We start from the raw sequence: 18860 nt of genomic DNA, 5'->3' as shown, positions 1-18860 counted from the left end.
TCACTACACCCATTACCACCCTCCTTGGCTGGAGTATCATGAATATCTAGTTTCTTAATTGACGTCAGCCTTCACTGTACCATAAGTCTTCTTTGTTCTTCCTGTCATGTTCCTCCTTCCTGAGTCTTAAAAACTCTTATATTCCTATTTCTCTTCAGTTCTAATGAAAGGACGTTGATGTGAATCTGAGATCTTAACTATCTTAACATTCAATAACATTACCAATGCTGAATCCCCCACTCATCAACAAACTAGGGATTACCATTGACCACCAACTGAACTAAACCAGCCACATAAATACCATGGCGACAAGACCAGGTCAGAGGCTGGGAACTCTATGATAACTTGCCTCCTGACTCCCAGAAACCTGGCCATCATGTAAAGGCACAATTCCTGAATGTGATGACGCATTCTAAACTTGCCTAGCAGAGTGCAGTTCCGTCACCACCCAGTACCAATAGGGATGCTCAATTGGCATCTCATTTACCACAATCAGTCCCTTCATCACTGATACACAGCGGCAATGTGTACCATCATATGGAGGTGCCAGTGTTGGACTAGGGTGAACAAAGTTAAAAACTCACACATTTGGAAATAAATCTGTTGGACTATAACCTGGTGCTGTGTAATTTTTAACAATGAGTACCATGTATAAGAAATAATGTAGCAACACACTAAGGCTTCTTCAACAGCACCTTCCAAACGCCTGTCCTCCCACATCAAGAAGGTCGAAAGCACATGATGCATGGGAACCACCAAATCAAGTCACACACACCATCCTGACTTGGAACTATATTACTGTTTCTTCACTGTGACTAGGTCAAAGTTAGAGAATTTGCGTTCTAATGGCAATGTGGATCTACCTACTAAATTGAAGAGCTTTAAGAAATCAGCTCACCACCGTATTTCTGATGAAAGGCTAATGCCCGAAACGTTGACTCTCCTGCTCCTCGGATGCTACCTAACCTGCCGCGTTTTTCCAGCACCACACTCTCGACTCTGATTTTCAGCATCTGTAGTCCTCACTTTCACCACCATATTCTCAACTGCAATTAAGGATGGGTAAGAAATGTTGGCCTGGTCAATGACGTTAACATTTTTGAAAGAAATATTTTTTAAACAACTTCCTAAGTATTGGAATTAGCCTTGTGTGAGCATACCTCGCACGCGTCTGAATCAAGAGGTCAACATTCAGTCTCTACTACTGCGACCAATCCTTCAATACATTAATGTGGGAATGCTACACAGTTAGTGTTCCTGTCCTTCGGGTGAATTGGTAAACAGAGGCCTCATCTGCCATCCCGACTGAATGTTCAATCAATTAAATGCTTGGGTCTGTGCTCTTCCATTACCAGTGTATGCCATGTTGAAATATTCAGCGTCTACTTGCTGCCTGGAACAGAACTAGGGAAATGAATTTCAACATCAAAGTGCATGCCAAGGCATAGTGCTAAATCTCTGACTTGACGTTTTGATACTGCTGACAAAGCAAAGTTCCTACACTTTTGCCTCATTTAAAAATCCTTTTGCTGAGTTGTGATAGATGTTTTGTTGATGCAAATTAAGGTACACTGACCTAGTTTGATTTGCAAGTTTTACATTTTCCTAATAGTTAGCAACATCACATTGCATGCCTACTATTTCACGGGTTCCTGATGAGTCACCGTTAAAACTCACCAAGTGATAATCTTCAGAATTGTTTTGAATATTTGATTTGATATTACATAGTTATTAATTTATAGTTAGCATATTGCTTCGAAACTCAGTTAAAAATCACAGGTTTGTTCAATATATCATTTCAGTTGCAAGACACTGTAATCTTTTGCTATAAATTCTGTGTCTTATGATCTTATACTCCACAACCACCTGATGAAGGAGCAGTGCTCTGAAAGCTAGTGCTTCCAAATAAACCTGTTGCACTATAACCCGGTGTTGTGAGATTGTTAAATTTGTACAGCCCAGTCCAACACCAGCACCTCCAAATCATGACTGTTGGACTATAACCTGGTGTTGTGTGATTTTTAACTTCGTCCACCTTAATCCAACACCAGCTCCACCATATCATGTTCAAGATTCAGCTTCAGTCAGAACTATGCTTATTTCAAATGAAATTCTGTTTCTAAATTTCAGTGAGCTATGTTAAGGTCAAATTGGAAAACATGTGAAAATGGGCTGAAGATGAGGTAGCAGTAAGCGCTAATGACAGGGCCAGTTCCACCCCAGAACACAATAGATGGCCTCCTTCTTTAGAGACCGCCATTTCCCTTCCCACGTGGTTAAAGATGCCCTCCAACGCATCTCATCCACATCCCGCCCCTCCGCCCTCAAACCCCACCCCTCCACCCGTAACAAGGACAGAACACCCCTGGTGCTCACCTTCCACCATACCAACCTTTGCATAAACTGTATCATCCGACGGCATTTCTGCCACCTCCAAACAAACCCCACCACCAGGGATATATTTCCCTCCCCACCCCTTTCCGCCTTCCGCAAAGACCGTTCCCTCCGTGACTACCTGGTCATGTCCATGCTCCCCAACAACCTACCCTCCCATCCTGGCACCTTCCCATGCCACCGCAGGAATTGCAAAACATGCGCCCACACCTCCTCCCTCACCTCCATCCAAGGCCCCAATGGAGCCTTCCACATCCATCAAAGTTTTATCTACACATCACTATTATCATTTATTGTACAGTTGCTCCCGATGCGGTCTCCTCCACATTGGGGAGACTGGACGCCTCCTATTAAAGCGCTTTAGGGAACATCTCTGGGACACCCGCACCAATCAACCACACCGTCCCGTGGCCCAACATTTCAACTTCCCCTCCCACTCTGCCAAGAACATGCAGGCCCTGGGCCTCTTCCACTGCCTCTCCCTCACCACCAAACGCCTGGAGGAAGAACGCCTCATCTTCCGCCTTGGAACACTTCAACCCCATGGCATCAATGTGGATTTCACCAGTTTCCTCATTTTCTCTCCCCTCACCTTACCCCAGTTCCAACCTTCCAGCTCAGCATCATCCCCATGACCTGTCCTACCTGCCTATCTTCCTTTCCACCTATCCACTCCACCCTCCTCTCTGACCTATCACCTCCATCCCCACCCCCATTCACCCATTGTACTCTATGCTATTTTCTCCCCACCTCCACCCTCCTCTCATTTATCTCTCCATTTTGCATGCACTCAGCCTCTATTACAATGAAGGGCTTTTGCCCGAAATGACGATTTTCCTGCTCCTTGGATGCTGCCTGACCTGCTGTGCTTTTCTAGCACCACTCTAATCTAGACTCTGGTTTCCAGCATCTACAGCCCTTGTTTTTACCACAGGACTGAAGGACTGATTAGTGGAGTGATTTGGGGGTTGATTTCGGGGCTCCAGATATTTCTAGCTTACACCATTGAAACACATTCAAATTTAATGTCAATAAAAGACTTGGAGGAAGACGTCTTTGAAAGCTGAACAGGCAGCCGTGGGTACACTTTAACTCTAAATAAGATGTAATTACCATGCAATATTATGTTATACATTATAAGATTTTCATCAGGTGAGCCAAAGAATTTGGGATAAGGAAAGATATGCTATCATTGTTTCAACATAGTCAAAAAGCAAAAACGACAAGTGTGTAGTCAGTGGTCATTTTACTTCTCTCTCTTTCTCTGTCTCAGAGACACACACATGCACACTCACACATCGACATCATGCAGTACAGACAAGTTACAGACATGTCACAAAAGCAACAGGCAAGAAACCATCTCGAACCATCTTCCTTTGGCATTCAGCAACATTATCGTCACTCAGCGGAAATGTAACTGAGCAAGGAGTTCTGGTGCAAGTGATTCACATCCTGACTCCTCAAAGATTGCCCACCATCTGTAGTGAAGGAACACACTCCACTTGTTTGGGTGAATGTAGCTCCCATGTCATCCAAAATAAAGCAACCTACCTGATTGCCAGCCCATCCACCTTAGAGTATTATTCCTTCCACATGGTACACATAGACATGGCATCTATAAGGTGCACTGCAACAACCAGGTGGCACGTTGGCTCAGTGGTTAGCACTGCTGCCTCTCAGCGCCAGGGACCTGGGTTTGATTGTCAGGGTGACTGTGTGGAGTTTGCACATTCTCCCTGTATCTGTGTGGGTTTCCTCTCACAATCCAAAAATGTGTAGGCCAGGTGAATTGGCCATGCTAAATTGTTAGGTGTATTAGTCAGTAAATATAGCATTGGGGGTTGGGTCTGGGCGGGGTACTGTTCGGAGGCTCGGTGTGAACTTGTTGGGCTGAAGGGCCTGTTTCCATACTGTAGGGAATCTAATTTAACTCCCCAAGGCTCATTTGATAGCGCCTTCCAAACTGAAGAATTGTACTCACTTAGAGGAAAAAGGGGAGTGGACATGTGGAAAAATTGTGCTTACAAGTTCCCCTCCAAGCCACACAACATCCTCACAATTACATTGCCATTACTAAGGACTGATTCGGAATAGTCAACATGGCTTTGTGCATGGGAAAACATGTCTCACAAACGTGATTGAGATTTTTGAAGAAGTAACAAAGAAGATTGATGAGGGCAGAGCAGTAGATGTGATTTTTATGGACTTCAGTAAGGTGTTCGAGGTGAATTGGCCATGCTAAATTGTTAGGTGTATTAGTCAGTAAATATAGCATTGGGGGTTGGGTCTGGGCGGGGTACTGGCCACATCTTACTTTCTCTATCAACATGCTTCATGATGTTGAAAACTGCTATTAAACCTCACCTCAAGCTGTTCTGAAGAGAATTATCACAGTTTTTCTAATATTCCCACAGAGCTGAATCCCAATTTCTCAATGCTGTCCCCCCTTTAAAAAAAAGCATAAACTTGACTCGAACAAAGCAACTATGCTGAAAATTCTGGAGATTTGAAGAAAAATATTCCAGTAATATCTCTGGTAAATAGAATGAAAATATGCTGAGGGTTTGGATACATCATATTGGCTGAGACTGCACAATGAAGAGTTCCTGAGACAGAGAGGGAAATAAAACGTAAAAATGCTGCAAAACTCTAAATGATGAGTGCACTTGGAAAAAGAGAATGATAATGTTAATAGAGTCGGTTCTGATATGGCATGATAGTCAACTGTCGTGCAGTCTCGCATTATAAGGAAATCGCGCAATATCTGCGCCATTTAAACTAATGGAGCCAGAATCGTATTATAGCCGATACAGGTAAGGAAAGTTTATATTCTGCAAATTCTAAATTCTTCAATCACATTAAAGACAGCTTGCGTTGGAGAAACACGTGTTATATCAGAACAGATTGTAATCAGATGTTCGTGTTGTTAAACATATCCATTTGATCTTGGTCTTTGGTGCAATAGGTTTTATGACGAGTGAGTAGTCTGAAGAACAACATAAAAAAGAAGCATTGTTTGAAATAAATGCCACAAGTTTCTTAAAAACATTGATTTTTTTTTAATTGCTCCCATTTTAAGCAAACAGAATATATCACTGGCCAACATAAGTACATCTATTCAATACCCCCACCCTGACCAGACATATAAATTACATACTGAGATACACTTGACATCTCAAAAAACACATTTTGTACATTAATTATTCACACAAGTGTCTAAAATAGAGACTGTTCTGTCACCAGGTTTGTTCTAGCTGTTTGGCAAAACAATGCGAATCTTAAAGTGAACAGATATGATGTCTAAGTTGCTGGAACATTCCAGAGATCCTGGGTAAATAAGAGCATTGAAAGAAGCAAGCACATGCTTCACAAATGGCCAAAATGGCCTCCTTGAGTCTTACTTCAACATCTCAACAAATACTCTCAGTCACTTCAGTAGATTCTATGAATGAAGATTTTTTTTGGCGTCTAAAATTGAAGATCCAGCAAAGGAATAATAATTTTCATCGACTTACGTTGTTGCTGTGACAACACTTGGGGCCTACATTGGCCAAAAAACATGAGGCCCAAATAAAGGATTTGAGCACATGTGTATCTCTCGGGTCAGCAATGCTCCAGAAATCTCCAGAGATAAAAGATCAATTTTCAGGACACTCATAGTCTATGGTCCAAAGATTTAACTGAGCACTGTGGCACCAGGAGGAAGGGCTGAATATGTTTGCATGATATTTAATCATCATGTAGCAGAAAAACCTGTACAGTGTTGAAAAAAGAGACAAATTGCCAATTTGTATTAAACTCGTCAGAAAACATGCAAGAGTTTCAAATTTCAAAGGGAGCAACATGAGAAAAGAGTGTTGATTGAATGGTAGGTTGACTTTAATTCATTGATTTAAACGTACTGGTGTTTGACTGGGGTGGACAAAGTTAAAAATCACACAACACCAGATTATAGTCCAACAGGTTTATTTGGAAGCACTAGTTCTTGATGAGGAGGCAGCACTTCGAAAACTAATGCTGCCAAATAAACCTGTTGGAATATAACCTGGTATTGTGTGATTTTTAACGTGATTTATTGAGGTAAAGTTCTGGAGACTGTAGCCCATGCTTTAACTGACTTCAAAGAAGGCACAATGTTCCCTTTCCTGCACAGGCATGTTCTTGTGGATCAATATATCAGCTTCTATCAAGCATTAGTAAGCCACATCGTGACCATGGCTAATATTCTGAAATTGGTTGCAGGTGTAATTCTGTACACACTCAGTGTCAGTGAACAGGTGCTATCAATCCCAGAATCATATCTAATGTTAGACATTGGTTCTCCTATCGTATAAATTGTTCTGAAAATAACAATTGCTGGAGATCACAGCGGGTCAGACAGCATTGTGGAGGGAGAGCCACCTAATGTTTCAAGCCTAGGTGACTCTTTATCAGAGCTGAAGTGAAGTGTGGGGGAGTGGGTGGTGGTGGGTGTAGGGTAGTGGTACAGAAAAGATGTTGATAGTTCAGATTAAGTGACTGGAATGTGAGAATGGCAGAACAATGGTGTGTCTACCTGAAGAGTCATCTAGAGTTGAAATATTAGCTTGTCCTCTCTCCATGGATGCTGTCTGACTCGCTGTGATCTCCAGCATTTGTTGTTTTCATATCAGCATCTGAAGTAATTTGCTCATTAGTATAAATTGTTGCTCCCTCTGAAATTTGGCATTCTTGCATTTGTCCTGATGAGTGCAAGGTGAAAACCTTTAACAGGAAGTCCTTTTTTCACACAATACTCAAAGTAACCACAAAAGCTCTTTACCAACCTCTCCTTGATAAAATCCTTTGAAAGCCCTATGAACTCATATTTTCACATGGCGATGACAGTAATTTTCACGAAGGCTTTATCCTGATGTTGCTAGACCATTGCTAGAAGCTAGTGACATGAATACATTCCTCCCATCAACATTTTTATCATGTATAAACTTTAATACAGTGAGCCCATACAATTTATGGAATTCCTGATGGCTTCCTGTCCTCCAGAATAGGGTAATGCAAATGATATTTTAAGTATCACCTTTTAGTTGTCAATATTTATAGTTTTTCTGGTGAATGCCAAAAAGGTTGCACCAGTAGAACTTTTGCTGGACTTCTTCTCTCAAACTGGTCTCACAATCAAACCGAGCAGGTACAGCTTTATCATGAGACAAGGCAACAAGCCCCTGACAAGGCAGCAAGCCTCTGACAAAGCCTCACGCCCCTGACAAGGCAGCAAGCCCCTGACAAGGCAACAAGTCCCTGACAAGGCCTCAAGCCCCTGACAAGGCAGCAAGCCCCTGACAAGGCAGCAAGCCCCTCTGTTTACAATGACACGACTGCATTGTAACGTGCAAAGAGATTCAAGTAACGTATGTTGCATTCTAAGTGCCTAAACTATTTACAGTAATGCAATAGAGATCCTCTCCCCAAAAGCAGAGGGACATGATAAGTAATATTTGAATAATGCCATTCTAGTCGAGAAAAATACAAAGTATTTACACATTTTGCCTTGATTAAATGTTTTACTTGCATTGATTTTTGCTTGTTCTCAGCATTGTCCATTCTCCGACAATGTTCTGTATTAGCAGTGACGACAGACTGGAGCCATACTGAGTATGGTCACTTCGTATTTTGTGTATGCTGTATTGTCATTCCCAATTCCATGGAACAGGTGAACTTCCCGCTGTCACTTTCCCTAGAATATTGCAACTGGCCCTTTCTTAGCACACTAAGAAACTTTGTTAATCTATTCGTCCACTAGGTTTTCAAATTCTTATTTCTACTGCTCATTTGTCAAGATTGAGCCCAATAAAGGAGAAAGAAACAATAGGATACAATAAAGATGTTCAGTGAGGCCGCGTAGGACAGGGCTGTCAAGCCTAAATATCAGCACAGACTGGTTGGGCTGAATGGCCGGTTTCTGTGGTGTACATTTTAAAGACTAATACTTTTCAAGAATCACACTAGTTTTCACCATAAACAGAAGACTGTGCCCATCCTTTGCTACAGTAATCCAGAAAAAAAATCCTCACTATTCCACTCTTAGCTGCCTTTGAAGTGAAAGAGGTCAGTATTGGAATGCTTGGCACTCAATGTCAGATTTAATCATTTCTACAGCTGAGATAAATGTGGAGTGAGTTAGTTCTGGAGTAAACCTTAACACTACATCAACAGCAATGCACAGTGACCTTCCATTTCAGGTACCAATTGATCCCCGGGCCTTTCCAGGTGAAAACAGCAAAGAGAAACACGGCAGATGTTGGAAATTCATATATACCCTTTGTCAAAGGTCCAAAGAAATAATTTATGTATACGCACAATACCTGGAGCCAATCAGATTAAGCAGCTATCTTGCATAAATTTACTAGCGAGGAGTCTAAAGATGTGTAGGTTAGGTAGATTGGCAATGCTAAATTGCCCAGTGGTGTCTAGTGATGTATAGGCAAAGTGGGTTGGCCATGTTATACAAATGGGGGGGATGCCTTTTGGAGGGTCAGTGCTAACTCGATGGGCTGAATGGCCTCTTTCCTCACTGGAGGGATTCTTATGATTCTAGGAGAGCAGTTGTTGAAATTGGTTAATGGGGGAATGGGCGCTGAGGATACTGGGTGAATTTCTCCTGCTTTTCATATAAAGGCAAAAGGCTTTTAATTTCAAAAGGTGTCATGTGTCGGTGTGGGCTCAGTGGGCTGGACGGCCTGTTCCTGTGCCGTACTGTTCTTTGGTTTTTTTTGCCAGAGGAACATCAGCATCAAGCTGAACAAACGCCAGTTTAAACCTTCAACAAAGCACCCCTCCAACCGTGCAACACTGAAGCAACAGTGAAAGTGATGCGATCACAACCTGGAGCAAGCCTTGAGCCTACAGCCTTCATACAGGGGCCAGCTCCTTCATTTCCAGTTGCACTTTGTTCCCATACTTCAGATCCAGTGCAGAGGGGAGCAGACAGATCAGGAGACCTCCTGACTCACTGCTCCAGGGCCTGGCCAAAGTAAGGAGCTGCATCAGCCTTTTGAGGGGTTTGTTCAGCCTGACTGGTTGCATCCCCTCCGCAGCTCTGTCTGTGCCTGGGGGGGTGTCCCTGGACAAAGTTTACCCAGCCTGAGAGCACAGGAGAGATTGGAGTTCGTCACTGACCCAGAAATAATACTTTGTTTTCTTTGATGTTCTGTTAGGTTTTGTTGCGTTGGGTTAGTTGTGCCTCTTTAATTAGTCCAGGGTACGACAGAAGCAGGGTAGCCTTCTGACTCAAACAAATGATACTGTACCCAAAACAATAAGGTGGCTCTTTACCTTTGCAATGCTGAACAGGATTTCCAACATTTTCCGTGTTTTGTTCAGAAACACCACTTTTTTTGTTTTTATTACAATCTCCCTGAGTGAAATGCTGCATTTAGCTCCTCCGTCTTGTGCTGCAGAGATTAACGTTAGTGCTGAGGAAGAGGAAGTGATTTTCATTCCAGCCAACCGGGCCAATGTTAAAGGGGCAGGCTGTAATTCCACTTTTTGCACACAGGTCCTTGTGACCGGACAAGAAGTAAAATTCCACTGACTCTCCTTTCTCTTGTGTTGGCAACAGAACCCAGCTCACACGGTTCCCTGCTTTAACACAGAGACACAGTCAATTCGAAATGCAACATAGCAGCACTATCAATATCACCCTGAGTTACTCCAAGTGGTGGATTCAGAGAATACCTCCAAGTACACATCCCTTTGTTGGTCAGCCTGGTACAGAAGAACACAGTTCACTGCTCGTCAAAGCCTTCCCAGAAGGGAGACAGTGACCTCGTGGTATTATCATTATTGACACCCAGTTAATATTCTAGGGACCTGGGTTTGAATTCCAGCACAGGGGAACCTGAACTCAATTTTACACACAAAAATAGTCTGGAATTAAGTATCTAATGCTGATGGAATTGTCGGGAAATTCTCATCTGCTTCACTAATGCCCTGTCGCAAAGGTAACTGCTGCCCTTATCTCGCCTAATGAAGACCCCAGACCCAGAGCAACGTTCTGGGGATGGATAATGAGTGCTGGCCCAGCTAGCAATGCCCATATCCTGTGAATGAAATTCTTTCAAAAAGTTCTTGAGATATTCACAGAAATAGTGTTGCTAGACATAAGGACAGAAAATATGGTGGCCACTTTACTGGATAAATTTCACGTCTGTTTCTATTTATCAGTGTACAATAACAGACTCCAGATGCTTCCATGTTACGGAAGAAAAAAGCCTAATGCTGAAGAACCTTCCCCTTCCCTATGAATCCTGCAGGATTAGGTAGTTCTACGTCTCCCCCAACTCCATTCTGTTATAACATCCAGTGAGACCACTGCAGATCTGTGTCTTAAATCCTTTTGTTCCAGGTCCCATTATCCACAAATAAACACAGAATCTAGAAACCGTGTCCAAATTCAAGATGTCTTCTTCCAGTCAGAGCATCATCACTGCTATTTGATAGAGAATGATCATTTTCAACACATAGCACATTTTAAACAGAAGCACCTCAGTGTTGAGAAACAGATTGCAAATTTGCACTATACTCGGCAGTACTCAAATAGGCTGGAATAATTCAGAAGGAGTCCAGGAACTCCTCAACAGTTGTTCTTTGATTGGAATGACAATCGGTGTAGGTAAGGATAGGGGGTGGTGTGTGTCCATGAGCCTATTTTACCTGGAAGCTGAGTTAAAATAGACTCAGTTGGGTCAAATGCCACTGAAATGCTTCAAAAAGCAAAGACAACATGGCTCGGTCGTGGATAAGTGAGCAGTCAGTGACTCAAAATCGATATTATACCTGTTATGGGTTTTTAACAGCAATTAGAGGGTAATGAGGGCAAAACCAGGAAGGTAGCTACACTGTGAGTCTTTCACCTTTTAATTGAAAAACTTCACCCCTCTCCTACTTACTGCCAAGCTCCCTCACCGCTTCCAGATCCAGAAATTGCCTCCTCTCGAGGAGTACACATACCTGCATTGAGGACTATCAGTGAAAATTTGCTTAAGGATATCCAAATGTGTACCAGGTAGTTACCCTTAAAGTTGATGTCATTCACCACCTCAGAATCTTTCCGAATCTCCCACTGTTTACTCATGCTGGATAATACCTTCCCAACTAGGAGACTGGCTTGTGAGCTAAACAAAGTTTGTTTCAACAGAGGCCATTTGTACAGCTCTAAATCTGCCCTATCGCAGGTTACTCGCTGAAACCCTCTCAGGCCCCAAGATGACGAATGACTTGGCTTGTCCAATTAACAAAATAGAAAGACGGAATAAAAGGCAGAATACAGAGGACCCAACCTTCCCCACACATCGCGATTTTGTCGAACTCAGAGTGAGTGTGGCTGTCCGACCCATCCACCAGATACTCGATATTTTTAGCTCATTGTCTGGTAGGAAGTGCAATGGTCATGAAATCCATGTGGAGACTATAAAACATCTCCAACATTGCCCATTGTGCAAGGTCTTTTAAATACAGATGGGACAAAGGGGAAATTAAATAGCTGCTGAAACCAATGCTCACTTAGTCACAATCCTCCTTCAAAGAGGTGAGATCCAACGGGTAATTTTAACACAGTGGGAAACTGTAAGCACTGGATTGGCAACCCAGTTTAATATTCCTCAGATTTCAAATCCTGTCTCTGCACATTGTGAAATTTAAACAGAGAACTGACTCTCTCGCTCTCTCAGGGAATGAGTTGGATCTCTGCTCTTTCTGCATCAGCTCACCAGTGATGGCCAAGTTCAAGATGGCAGATGCACCAGAAAGTTATGAAGAGACCTGACTCAGGGTTGAGAGCACTGTGCGGCTTATAAAAGGAACATCTCCTGTCTTCCCTCTCCCACTCCCAACAACACACCCCTCTCCCCCCCATTACCCTGAAGCAAAGCTGACCAGCAGCTTTGTCCCACCACTGCTCTTGATCCGAGCTTTCTCCCGCACAGGACAGCAAAAGGATAGACAACTTTGCTCTCGAGAGCCAGAAATATATTGCGAAATGCTTGGGTGCTCTTATGCAGCTCCAGTTGCCCTGACTTGCTGGAGAAGTCAACTGACAGAGCATATCACATGTGGCAAGAACATTTGGCACCATGTCAAAATTCAGATGCTTGGAACTAGGCCCTCAGTCATCAGTTGTTTCTTGTCCTGTGACTGCGGAAATGACCAGGTAATTAGAGTCAAAGCTGGGGTCTGCCTAGAACTCGATACCAGAGGGGGTTTAGACATTTTATATCTATGGCGGAAATTCCCTGAGGTGCAATGTCACTGTAGTGAGACAAACCCAACCTGTTTAACACTGGTGTCCAGAGGTATCTGCCTGATTTACCTCTCAGCCCGGATCTTATACCTCAGGACAAAGTAGGCTATGAGGCGCAAGGTGACAAAGAAGATTCCCAGGACGATGAAGTCCAGGTAGAGTTTGCCATGTTCGACATCGAGCTCTTTCAAAATTGCCTGTGACTTTTGGAAGTGGCACGTCTCGTCTTTCTCGCAGTGGAGATCTTCACGGTCAAGACCGTAGATGGAGAGGATGACCCCTTCAAAGCCATATCTATCAGAGGGCAAAGGTCAGGTCAGTGTTTGAATGAAGAACAGCAATGCAAGAACTTAGCGAAAACAACAGGGATGGAACGTGGCCATTTCGCCCATCAAGTTCACTCCTTCTACAGCTTTGGAAGACTTTGACCTACACAGCTACCTCCTCAATCTCAGCAAGTCCCAATTCACTTTACAGTCAGTGAAGTACATTTCAAAGAGCGGTCAATGTTGTAATGTTGGAAAAGTGACAGCCAGTTTGCACGTAGAAAGCTCTCCCAGATAACAATGTATGATTTGGGTAAAATCAATGACTGCAGATGCTGGAAACCAGATTCTGGATCAGTGGTGCTGGAAGAGCACAGCAGTTCAGGCAGCCTCCGAGGAGCAGTAAAATCAAACTTTCAGGCAAAAGCCCTTCATCAGGAATAAAGGCAGATAGCCTGAAGTGTGGAGAGATAAGTGAGAGGAGGGTGGGGGTTGGGAGAAAGTAGCATAGAGTATAATGGGTGAGCGGGGGAGAGGATGAAGGTAATAGGTCGGGAGCAGGGGGAGGGTGGAGTGTGTAGGTGGAAAAGGAGATAGGCAGGTAGGACAAGTCATGGGGACAGTGCTGAGCTGGAAGTTTGGAATTAGGGTGAGTTGGGGGAAGGGGTAATGAGGAAACTGTTGAAGTCCACATTGATGCCCTGGGGTTGAAGTGTTCCAAGGTGGAAGATGAGGTGTTCTTCCTCCAGGCATCTGATGGTGAGGGAGCGGTGGTGAAGGAGGCCCAGGACCTCCATGTCCTCGGCAGAGTGGGAGGGGGAGTTGAAATGTTGGGCACAGGGCGGTGTGGTTGATTGGTGCGGGTATCCCGGAGATGTTCCTTAAAGTGCTCTGCTAGGAGGCGTCCAGTCTCCCCAATGTAGAGGAGACTGCATCGGGAGCAATGGATACAATAAATGATATTAGTGAATATGCAGGTAAAACTTTGATGGATGTGGAAGGCTCCTTTAGGGCCTTGGATAGAGGTGAGGGAGGAGGTGTGGGCGCAGGTTTTGCAGTTCCTGTGGTGGCAGGGGAAGGTGCCAGGATGGGAGGGTGGGTTGTAGACCTGACCAGGTAGCACGGAGGGAACAGTCTTTGCGGAAGGCGGAAAGGGGTGAGGAGGGAAATATATCCCTGGTGGTGGGGTCTTCTTGGAGGTGACAGAAGTGCCGGCGGATGATTTGGTTTATGCAAAGGTTGGCAGGGTGGAAGGTGAGCACCAGGGGGGTTCTGTCCTTGTTACGGTTGGAGGGGTGGGGTCTGAGGGCAGAGGCGTGGGATGTGGACGAGATGTGTTGGAGGGCATCTTTAACCACGTGGGAAGGAAAATTGCGGTCTCTAAAGAAGGAGGCCATCTGGTGTGTTCTGTGGTGGAACTGGTCCTCCTGGGAGCAGATATGGCGGAGGCGGAGGAATTGGGAATACGGGATGGCATTTTTGCAAGAGGTAGGGTGGGAAGAGGTGTAATCCAGGTAACTGTGGGAGTCGGTGGGTTTGTAAAAATTGTCAGTGTCAAGTTGGTCGTCATTAATGGAGATGGAGAGGTCCAGGAAGGGGAGGGAGGTGTCAGAGATGGTTCAGGTAAATTTAAGGTCAGGGTGGAATGTGTTGGTGAAATTGAGGAATTGCTCAACCTCCTCGCGAGAGCACGAGGTGGTGCCAATGCAGTCATCAATGTAGCGGAGGAAGAGGTGGGGAGTGGTGCCGGTGTAATTACGGAAGATCAACTGTTCTACGTAGCCAAGTGAGAAAAGGCATAGCTGGGGCCCATGCGTGTGCCTTATTGATGTTGAGTAAGGGATAAATATCAAATGCTACTGAAATGTTTCAGAAAGTAAAGATAATACTACTCAGTCACGGTTAAGTGATCACCCAGTAGTTCAAAAGGGAGACTTTGAGTTGTTAAGAACACTGGGGTCTAACGAGAGCAACACCAAGAAGTCACTACATTATGGCCTTTCAACTTTAAATTGAAAAATTGCATCCCTCTCCACTTGCCCCCTAGCTCTCTCACTGTTTCCTGATCAAGAAGTGACCTCCTCTGGAAGTGTTTGCACACCATAGGGAGGACTCCCCTGCTCTTTGAAATCATGCCATGGGGACTCTTACCTTCACCGAAGATGGCAAATGAGCTTTGGTTTAATATCTCATCTAAGAGATTGCAGCCAACACTGGAACTCAGTCATACACTGGGAGTGTCAGCTTAGAGTACATGCCCATGTCTCTGGAATGGGACTTGAATTCAGAACCTTCCAATTAGGTGGTGAGTTGCTATGACTTAACTGATGCTTTATCGTGGCACATAATGGATCCTACCAATTGCTAAGGAGCCCTTGTGTAGCCAATCAAAGTCTCCTGATCACAAAGGGAATGGAATATAACTGAATGATAATTGATGTATCTTTGCATCTCCCTTGTTCAACTTTAGACTCATGCTCAATCAACACAGGAATCACTTGATCCTGTCAGGCAGTTAATTATTTAAAACTCCATCTGCACCGATAAACAATAGTCCCTTTCTAACAAATACTTATAGGCAACATCTCACCACCCCCCTCCCCCCAACAGCCTTTCAACAATTTCAGAACTAGTGCCCATTTTATAGCCTCATCTTTAGCGCTTGTATATTATTGCCTAGGCCTCTCCACCAGAGGCAACCTTGCTGTTCAAAATGAGCAAACTCAATCATCCCAACTTTACAGAAGGTTTTTAAACAGACCAACTCCATCTAAGCCGTTAGTTTTGGGTGTCAATGGTGATACCCCTTCATGTTTTGTAAAAAAAAACCCAATATGTTCGGGTTACCTGACGTAAGAAATGTATGACATCCACTGGAGGTACTTGGGAATGGTGTCAAAACTAACGAAGAATCCAGAGAAGAGCAGCACAGGAATGGCAGTGACGGGACCCACAAACGTTGCCACCTGCAGACAGAAGGAAACGAGTTGATTCATGATGAGACCAACTGATGGCTAAATTTGGGGCAGTATTTGCCATGAACAAAAGGGGTCAAAAAGAGTATTTTGGTGACAAGTGGAAACATGATGGAGATGACGAGGCAAGGAATGCTATTTATTATAACAGAATACAGAATGAGGCTTTTCGGCCCTTCACAAGAGCTCGCTAGTTCATCCCATGCTTCCCCCATAGCCCTGCGTGGGTTTCCTCTGGCTGCTCCGGTTTCCTCCCACAGTCCAAAGATGTGCAGGTTAGATGAATTGGCCGTGCTAAGTTGCCCATAGTGCTCGGTGCATTAGTCAGGGGCAAGTATAGGTTAGGAGAATGGGTCTGGATGGGTTACTCTTCGGAGGGTCAGTGTAGACTTGTTAGACCGAAGGGCCTGTTTCCATACTGTAGGGAATCTAATCTAATCTTAAATCTCTAACAATATAACCCTTTGAAATGTGGCTGACTGGGGATGTTACATCTATGCTGTGAGCCCAGAAGCATAACTTCTGACAGATCCATGGAAAATTTGTTCTTGGTGTTTGGTGTCACAGACAGTGCCAATATTTATTGCCCACTGATCTGAATGACTGGCCACAACCATTTCAGAGGGCAGTGAAGAGTCAATATTGCTGAGGCCTGGGATCATATGTAGGACAGACCAGATAAGGGCAACAGGTTTCCGTCCCTAAGGAACATTTGCGAAACAGATGGGTTTTTATGACAAAGGTCACAAGTCGTTCATTAGACTAGCGTTCAATTCCAGATTCTTTGTGGATATTGAATTCAAATTTCACAATCTGTCACGACGGGATTCATTATGTCCCCACAATGTTAACTTGGGAGCTCTGGATAACTAGCCCAATGGTAATACCACAACATTACAACCTTCACATACAATTCCAAATGAAGGACATTGAGATGTGTTGGAGAGAGAGAGAAAGAGAGAAACAGAGAGACAGAGAGAGAGAGAGAGAAAGAGAGAAAACAAAGTTGGGGAGAAAGAGAGGGATGGGGAGAGACAGAGAAAATTATAGCAAGAAAAGGAAACAGAAAGAGATGGAGAAAAAGAGCTGGTGAGATGAAGTGAGGTGGGGAGAGAAAGAGACTTCTGAAATCAAAAGGAATCAGTCAGGGCATTTCCGGAAAGATGGTGGCAGAGTGGGATACTCCACCCGGATCACCTCTGCTCCGCCCAGTCCTTTTCTTCAGTTTTCTTCCCCCACTCTCCTCACTTCCCTCGGCATTGGACACCGGGCCTCTGAAGCAGGGACGGCGATCGGCAGAGATACCAGTGGGCTAAAGCGGGGACCCCGGTAACCAGTGGGCTAAAGCGGGGACCCAGGTAACCAGTGGGCTAAAGCGGGGACCCAGGTAACCAGTGGGCCAAAGCGGGGACCCTGGTAACCAGTGGGTCAAAGCAGGCACACCGGTAACGAGTGGGCCAAAGTGGGGACCCAGGTAACCAGTGGGCCAAAGCGGGGACCCTGGTAACCAGTGGGTCAAAGCAGGCACACCGGTAACGAGTGGGCCAAAGCGGGGACCCTGGTAACCAGTGGGCCAAAGCGGAGACCCAGGTAACCAGTGGGCCAAAGCGGGTACACCGGTAACCAGTGGGCCAAAGTGGGGACCCTGGTAACCAGTGGGCCAAAGCGGGGACACCGGTAACCAGTGGGCCAAAGCGGGGACCCTGGTAACCAGTGGGCCAAAGCGGGGACCCTGGTAACCAGTGGGCCAAAGTGGGGACCCCAGTAACCAGTGGGTCAAAGCAGGGACACCGGTAACCAGTGGGCCAAAGCGGGGAGACCGGTAACCAGTGGGCCAAAGCGGGGACCCTGGTAACCAGTGGGTCAAAGCAGGGACACCGGTAACCAGTGGGCCAAAGCGGGGACCCTGGTAACCAGTGGGTCAAAGCAGGGACACCAGTAACCAGTGGGCCAAAGCGGGGACCCTGGTAACCAGTGGGCCAAAGTGGGGACACCGGTAACCAGTGGGCCAAAGCGGGGACCCTGGTAACCAGTGGGCCAAAGTGGGGACCCCGGTAAGCAGTGGGCCAAAGCGGGGACCCTGGTAACCAGTGGGCCAAAGTGGGGACCCCGGTAACCAGTGGGCCAAAGCGGGGACCCTGGTAACCAGTGGGCCAAAGTGGGGACCCCGGTAAGCAGTGGGCCAAAGCGGGGACCCTGGTAACCAGTGGGCCAAAGTGGGGACCCCGGTAACCAGTGGGTCAAAACAGGGACACCGGTAACCAGTGGGCCAAAGCAGGGACCCCGGTAACCAGTGGGCCAACGCCACAAGACCAATAAACAGTGGGCCAAAGCCAGGACACCGGTAACCAGTGAGCTAACGCCACAAGACTAATAACCAGTGGGCTAAAGCAGGGACACAGGTAACCAGTGGGCAAAAGCGGGGACACCAGTAACCAGTGGGCTAAAGCAGGGACCGGCAACGAGATTGCCAAAACGGGGGCACCGGTAATCGGTGGGCTAAAGCAGTGACACTGGTAAGCAGTGGGCCAAAGCGGGTACACCGGTAACCAGTGGGCTAAGGTTGGGACACCGGTAACCAGTGGGTTAAAGTCGGGACACCGGTAACTAGTGGGCCTAAGCGGGGACACTGGTAACCAGTGGTCTATAGCGGGGACTCCAGTAACCAGTGGGCCAAAGCATGGACACCGATAACCAGTGGGCTAAAGTAGGGTCACCGGTAACCAGTGGGCTAAAGTGGGGATGTTGGTAACCAGTGGGCCAAAGCCGGGACACAGATAAACAATCGCCCAAAGCAGGGACGCCGGTAACTGTGGGCCAAAGCGAGAACACCGGTAACCAGTGGGCCAAAGCAGGAACACAGGTAAACAATTGTCCAAAGCAGGGACACTGGTAACCAGTGGGCCATAGATGGGACACCGGTAACCAGCGGGCTCAAGTGGGGACACC

The 18860-nt window shown here is 45.5% G+C and overlaps 2 protein-coding genes across 2 annotated transcripts in view; one reads left to right on the top strand and one right to left on the bottom strand.

Moving 5' to 3' along the window:
- Positions 1 to 9237, top strand: part of tmprss3a (transmembrane serine protease 3a) — a 63806-nt gene extending 54569 nt beyond the window's left edge. Inside the window, exon 13 of the mRNA XM_060832829.1 lies at positions 9151 to 9237. Within this exon, the coding sequence (XP_060688812.1) occupies positions 9151 to 9237 (87 nt within the window). The remainder of the gene's footprint in view (positions 1 to 9150) is intronic.
- A 3086-nt stretch (positions 9238 to 12323) lies between these two features.
- The window catches only part of LOC132821192 (ATP-binding cassette sub-family G member 1), a 66427-nt gene continuing 59890 nt past the window's right edge, over positions 12324 to 18860 (bottom strand). Inside the window, exons 13-14 of the mRNA XM_060833836.1 lie at positions 15784 to 15902; positions 12324 to 12964 (exon numbers count right to left, since the gene is read on the bottom strand). Of these exons, the coding sequence (XP_060689819.1) occupies positions 12736 to 12964; positions 15784 to 15902 (348 nt within the window). The 3' untranslated portion in view covers positions 12324 to 12735. The remainder of the gene's footprint in view (positions 12965 to 15783; positions 15903 to 18860) is intronic.

Source organism: Hemiscyllium ocellatum, chromosome 12 (genome assembly GCF_020745735.1).
Source record: "Hemiscyllium ocellatum isolate sHemOce1 chromosome 12, sHemOce1.pat.X.cur, whole genome shotgun sequence".
NCBI classification, from domain to species: domain Eukaryota; kingdom Metazoa; phylum Chordata; class Chondrichthyes; order Orectolobiformes; family Hemiscylliidae; genus Hemiscyllium; species Hemiscyllium ocellatum.
This window is presented reverse-complemented; position numbering and strand designations above follow the sequence as displayed.